Source organism: Myotis davidii, unplaced genomic scaffold (genome assembly GCF_000327345.1).
Source record: "Myotis davidii unplaced genomic scaffold, ASM32734v1 scaffold551, whole genome shotgun sequence".
NCBI lineage: Eukaryota > Metazoa > Chordata > Mammalia > Chiroptera > Vespertilionidae > Myotis > Myotis davidii.
In genome coordinates, this window is record NW_006283788.1 from 1,230,443 (window position 1) to 1,237,153 (window position 6,711).

General features: G+C 54.8%; 1 protein-coding gene across 1 annotated transcript in view; it reads left to right on the forward strand.

Annotated features, from left to right (window-relative positions):
• The window catches only part of PIP5K1C (phosphatidylinositol-4-phosphate 5-kinase, type I, gamma), a 26,840-nt gene extending 22,947 nt beyond the window's left edge, over positions 1–3,893 (forward strand). The window contains exons 18-19 of the mRNA XM_015566946.1: positions 1,463–1,546; positions 1,828–3,893. Of these exons, the coding sequence (XP_015422432.1) occupies positions 1,463–1,546; positions 1,828–1,830 (87 nt within the window). The 3' untranslated portion in view covers positions 1,831–3,893. The remainder of the gene's footprint in view (positions 1–1,462; positions 1,547–1,827) is intronic.
• The last annotated feature ends 2,818 nt before the right edge of the window (positions 3,894–6,711 follow it).

The following is a 6,711-nucleotide window of genomic DNA, read 5'->3' on the forward strand; positions in this document are numbered from 1 at the left end:
GAAGTGTGGAGGCTGGATGGGAGGACAGGAAGGCTGGATGAGTGGCAAGAAGGACCCTCAGGCCCTAACCGGTTTGGCTCAGTGGGTGGAGCATCAGCCTGCGGACTGAAAGGTCCCGGGTTCGATTCCGGTCAAGGGCATGTACCTTAATTGCAGGCACATTCCCAGTGGGAGGTGTGCAGGAGGCAGCTGATCGATGTTTCTAGCTCTCTATCCCTCTCTCTTCCTCTCTGTAAAAAATCAATAAAATATTTAAAAAAAAAAAGAAGGACCCTCAGGCCTGCAGGAAAGATGTGCCCTTGACCTAACTCTAATGGGGTCATCCCTAGTTTCTGGGTCCCTCCCTCCCCCAGACCCAGCTCTCTACAGAGGGTCCAGTGAGACCCTCTTTTCTCACATTTTGAGTCCCAGCAGGGCAGCTAGGTCAGTGTCAATCCCTCCTGCAGCTTCCCTGTGCTGGGCACTGGGTACAAGCAGCCCCCAGACAGCCTGACCCTGGCCTCCAGGCTCCCAGGTGGGCAGCGGAGGCGGAGCGAGCTGCTGCACATGAGCAGGGTTTTGTATGGTGCCATAACCGTGCGAAGGAAGGAGGGTCCTGCAGTAGTGTCTTGCCCTGCTGGCCCGTGTGCCTTTGTGCTAGTCCACAGATGGGGACAGGGGTCTGGCCTGTGAGAGCTGCAGGGAAGGTGGTATTGAGCAGACGCAGAGGTTGGGGGAAGCAGCAAGTGGGCGCTGAGGGGCAGTGAGTGCAGGAGAGGTGGGTCTGGGGGCTTGTTGGTTGTGGCTGCAGGTTTAGGGCCTGGGGACAGCCAGGGGGACATGGCCAGGGCAGGTGTGTGCTCAGGCCTGGTGCTCACAACAGGCTTGAGCCGGGGTAGAGGACCTCAAGGCCAGGAGTGGGGGCTCCTGGGCGAGAGGAGGAGGAAGACAGCTGAGATGGGAACAGACCTGGCAGGGAAGCACACCTGCCCCCAATCTGATGACAGAATGGGGAACCCCTTCCCCAGACACAGCTGGAAGAGCACTAGGCCACCCGCCACCTTGCACCTTCAAGCGCCCCCAGAGCTTGCATGGCAGGCAGGATCTGGGTTTGGGTGCTGCTGGGCTAGGTGTCACGGGTGGGCGGAGAAGGAGGAGGAGGAGGAGGAGAGAGGACAGCACAGTGCACCAAGCTCCTGCCATCTTTGCTCCCCGCCCCGACTGCACTCACTGCTTCTGCTGCCCACCCTGCCTGCTCAGGCCACTCAACCCCGGTCCTGCCCATCTCAAGGCCCGTCCAGGTTGGGGGCAGGTCCCCATCAGGGAGAGGGCAGCCGGGGGCCGAGCTGCCCACTTGTCCTGCATTGGGGATCTGCCTCTTTTATTTCTGTTTCTTCCTTCCTCCCTCTCACCTCTCTGGTGCCTCCTCTCACCCTGCTCTTCTCTGCGCCCTTCCTGCACGTGCCGCCTGCCCGCCCTCCAGCCCACCGATGAGAGGAGCTGGGTGTACTCCCCACTCCACTATAGTGCACAGGCCCATTCAGCCTCCGACGGCGAGAGCGACACAGTAAGTGTGCCCATGGCCTGCCAGCCTGGCCTACTTGGGGCTGAGAGCGCCCCAAGGACAGAGGGGGAAACAGGTCTGGGGCGGGAGGGGTAGGCCTGGGCTCTTCCTGTGTGGTGGCCCATGGGTAAGTATTTTGGGGTCTGTGTCCAGCCCTCATGGCATGTGGAGTCCCTGGCCTGAGGCATCAAAGGTGGGGCCAGGCCCCATCATGGGAGGCCCAGTGGGTTGGGGGTCCAGCCACGGCTCATCTCGCCCTCACCTGCCTCTCTTGCCTTCTGCAGTAATTTCTACAATCACCAACCGTAGGAGTGGAGCATACCCTTGGCCAGCCCAGCTCGGCCCAGAGCACGGGAGCTGCCGCCTGGCTGCCGCTGGACGCACTCGCCCACATCCTCCCCTTGGCGATGGTCACTGATGCTCCGGGCTGCAAAGCAGTGACCCCGGTCCCGTCAGCTACCTGCGCCTGTGATACTGTGAACCTTCCTGAGTGTCCAATCATGTATTTATTTTGGGACCTTACTCTTTGCACAGAGACAGCGGCACACAGCTGCTTTTTTTACAAAAACAAAAAACAAAACAAAAAAAAAACCACAATGGGAAAAGAAGACACTTCATTCTATGCACTTTTTGGTTCTTTGCTATGCTTGCATGTGTCTTGCTGAGAGAACAAGGCTCACTGGCTTTGGGGACCTGTGACCCAGTGGTCCAGCCATTCCGGGTGAAAATCCTGCTGGGTGTCCACAGTCACCGCCCTGTCCGCCTCTGTCTGTGTTGGATGGGCACCTAGAAGGAAGGGCCACCAGGTCCCCACTGGTTCCCGGGCACCTCTGGAAGCCACACACCTGTGCCCAGCAGCTGCTCTCAGCTCAGGTTTGTGGGCCGGGTGCCGGGCATCTGTCCTTGGGGGAGGCCGCCTGGTGGCCTGGGGTGGCTCACCACCCTGCGGACTGCTCCTTCTCTCAGCGTATGTTTCACACCACCCCCGCCTCCCAGGTGACTTGGAGCAGAAATAGCCTGGCAGTGACTAGAATATGGACACACGGCCAACCCCCCTCTCGATGGAGCTCAGGGCTGTGGATGTCTCTCTCATCCATGTGGACCGCCTAGTGTCTGGAAGATAGGGCCCAAGCGATGGGAGACACCTTTTCAAAGAAGGATTTCCGAAACATCCGACTCAGAGGAGGCAGCTGGGCCCTTAGCCACAGGACTTCCGGCCGGAGAGCTTGTGTCCTGGAGCAGGGCCCTCCCCAGGGGCAGGCACAAGGCCTAGAGGGACAGACTCTGCAGCAAGAGGCCCCCATGATGGTGGGCAGCCTCTCTCTCATTTTTAAATGATGAAGACACCTGTGCAGATTAAAGGAAAAAATTCTTTAATGAAAAACAGTATTTGTATTTTTATTTTTGTCCAGCCCTCATGGGGCAGCCTTCAACAGGGGCAGCCATTCCAGGGCCCCCCTGGGCGACCGCCAGGATATGCTGCTGTGTCCGGAGGGGCTGCTGTAGTCAGCTTTGCAGAGTCATTCCTCCCCCTAGACACACTTCCACCCCCTGAGATGAAACGTCAGTGATGGCTGCCCCCTGCCCACTCTGTGGACCCCCGCCAGCTCAGGCCCACATGGGAACAGCTGGAAACCGGCCCGGAATAGAAGCCACATCTTTCAGAAGAATTTCTCCCCAGCCCCGGCCTCCCTGGTGGAGCCTGAGACAGCTAGGTAACTCGCTGACCTAGGAATCTGACTTTGAGTCCTTTGCAAGCTGCACATACTGTTGCTGGTTCTTGCTATGCAGGTCCCTCCCCATCCCACCTCGGACAGCCTGCCGGAGGGGACCTGTTGGTCTGGCTGCTGTCCACTCTTCCCGGAGAACCAGGCTGCGCCCCGAAGGCTCTCCTGCTGTCTGCCCAGGGGCAGCACCTCAGCTCTGAGCAGGGCCATGGGAGACTGTGCAGCCTGGGGAAGGGGCCCTCAGAGAATCCGCCAGAATAACCTGCAGGTAGCCCGAACAAGAAGCAAGACAGCATTCTTCCCTACTGCCCAAGGAGCATTTGCCCAGACCCTGGGGAACACCCTCACCTGGATTTCAGACCAGCACTGTCTGCAGACACCCTGGCCACAAGTCACCGGTCTGTTCTGACCAGTCCCACCAAGAAGGCAGGCAGGCCGAGCGGGCAGACTTCTGGAGGACTAACAGGGACAGCTGCATCACCCAAACACCAACGTGGGAGTCACCACCCAGGCGCCCAGAGGCTGGGCCCCAGAGACATCCTGAGCCCCAGTGGCGATGACCAGTGGAGCAGCACAGTCCTGGGGCAGTGGGCCCTGCGTCCAGGGCATCCTTGGTCAGTATAGAAACGAGCAAGGGAGTTGCCTGCTGGGCCCCTGGGCTCTCCTGAGTGAATCACAGAATAAATGCAGTGGTTGGATGCTGACTTGTAGGAGAAATTTGCAAACCTCCTGGATATGACATTTCGTTTTCGTGTTAAGTCAGGAAGACCCCTTTGGAGACCCATTTTGTGTTGTAGTCTTTGTCCCAGGACTGTGCTGATGGGAGGCATTTGTCCATTCTTTTCTGGGCAGGGGGGCAGGAAGGCAAGACCTTATTTATAACTGTAGTGGACCCATGGCCTTCCTCAGACCCCTGACCAGGAAGGTCTGGGCCAACCCACCCGGCCCCCCAAAGATGGAAATCTGTACATTGTCCCCGTTTCTCTCCTGACTCATGTCTGATGGCCGCTGTCGCTGAGAACATGGGCAGCGTCTGACTTGCCGTACTGTAAAAACGAAAGGTACACCCTGAGGCTGACAAGGTAGAACCTTCTGTGTGTCCCCTGCCAGCCGCCTCTCAAACCCCCAACCCCCTCCACCACCTGGCTTAGTGCAATACTCCCATCCCTGATGGGGTCTCTTGCCATGGTACTGTCACCACAGCCCACAGTCCCCATCCCCACCTCATCTACCGCCTCTGTCTCTCTCTGCGTTCCTGTGGTCTGGTTGGGAGTTTGAGGACCCGCTTTGAACAAAACATAAACCCTCAGGAGATTTAAAATAACAACAGGACCCAAATGTCTTATTTTACTGACTGCTTTGAGAGAAACATTAATTTGTTGTTCCATTTATTTATGCCATCATTGGCTGATTCTGTGCCCTGACCGGGGATCAAACCCACAACCTTGGCATGTCAGAATGACTCTCAAACCAACTGAACTATCCGGTTAGGGCCAGGACCCAAATGTCTTAATTGCCTTAATAGCTGTGGCGGCCTGGATTTCAGTTCACCTCGAAAAACTTTTAAAAGCTTCTGACATCATCCTAGCCGGTAGGGCATGCACCTTGGTTGCAGGCTCCATCCCTGGCCCCATACGGGAGGCAACCAATCTCTCTCACATTGATATTTCTCCCTGTGTCTCTCCTCCTCCCTTCCACTGTCTAAAAATAAATGGGAAAAATACCCTTGGGTGAAGATTAACGAAAAATAAAAGCTTCTGATATCATTGCAGCCCAGCTCAAAAGAACAAACACTCCCCAAAATGGCTCATATTGAGTAATGCACGGACCCCATTTAAAGGAAAAATACTTCTACCAGACTCCCAGTTCAAGAAGCACTGCATTGAAAATCAGACCTGTCTGTGAGCGAGCCCTTGGAACCCAGTTATAATCATAGATGCAGATGCAGAATGGCTCAGCTCACCTATAAACCAGACAGGCAGATAATCTAGAAGGTGCTTTCCTTACATTCAAATATTAAAATTCAAATACTCTCACAGATGCATCTGCATTTTGAAGATCTCGGGCCAGGCCTCACTGGTCCAACCCATATCCCATGACAAGCAGGGTTGTCAGGGTGGCAAGAGATGGTCTGTTATTTCTTTTGGAAGACTTATTTTTTTGTATATATTTACAATATAAGTACTAACTTGTTTTCATAGTATATATTCTTTAACAATTTGCATAAAGTTATCTAATATGGGACAGCAATTTCGTGTAAAGCCTCTCTAGCAGTGATTCTCAACTTTCTGGCCCTTTAAATACAGTTCCTCATGCTGTGACCCAACCATAAAATTATTTTCATTGCTACTTCATAACTGTCATGTTGCTACTGTTATGAATCGTAATGTAAATATCTGATATGCAGGATGGTCTTAGGCGACCCCTGTGAAAGGTCGTTTGACTGCCAGAGGGGTTGCGACCCACAGGTTGAGAACCACTGCTCTATAGTACTGATCAAGGAAAAAATAGAACAATTTTGAGGATAAGGGATTGTAGAAGGAATCCTTTGGAAGACCACCCCACCTGGCACCTTGGTACCAAGCACAAGTAGAGCACACAATGCCAGCATTTGGGGTGGTGTTATGAAGCTATATTTTAAGATAAAGATTTAAAGAATTAGTTTAAAATATGAAGTACTATCCTCTGATGGGCTGGGAGAGCTTGGAGCAGCCCTTTGGGGTTCTCCAGATCTCCAAGCCTCCTGTCCTATCCCCTGACTCATCCTACCCAACTACCCTTAACAGCCAGTCCCACATTGATCCCTCCCATGGATCCCCAGCACCCACAGAACAAAGCTGGACCACCCAGTTCAAATTGCAGCTACCTCTTTGGGATCGAGGGAGGAGTGTTAAAGTGACTTTCCCCTCTCTGAGCCTCAGTTTCCCCATCTATAAAATGGGTTGAATGGAAACTAAAAGAGTCATCCAAGATTTTTTTAAAGCTTAATCCCTGAAGTACATAACTATTCATTGGCGGATGGTGCAGCATGATGGTGACTCTCATAGAAGGTCAGCCCAACATCTGAGGCTTTTTAGTCTCTATCCAGCTCCTGCTCTTTGTCATCTTGAGAGGTCGGGACTCGAACCTATGGTCTTGGGGCTTCCCCGCCTGCACGCGCCAGGAGTCCTCGCTCCCGGTGTAGGCCTCCTCTTGGCCCCGCCCACAAGACTCCACCTCCTCCCTGGACCCGCCCCTTCTTGGTCTCCTCTCTCCAAACCCCGCCCCACTAACAGTTCCGGGTGCCTCTTGACCCGAGGCACGAGGACCCACGCGGGACTGCTCCTGGCACTGCCTGACGGGCGAGTCCCCGACAGTCCGGCTGGGGTCCGTCAGCGGACCACGTTGGCAGGAGCTGGGAGGTTGGTGACAAGGCGTTCGAGTCCCCGCGGGTAGGGTGGC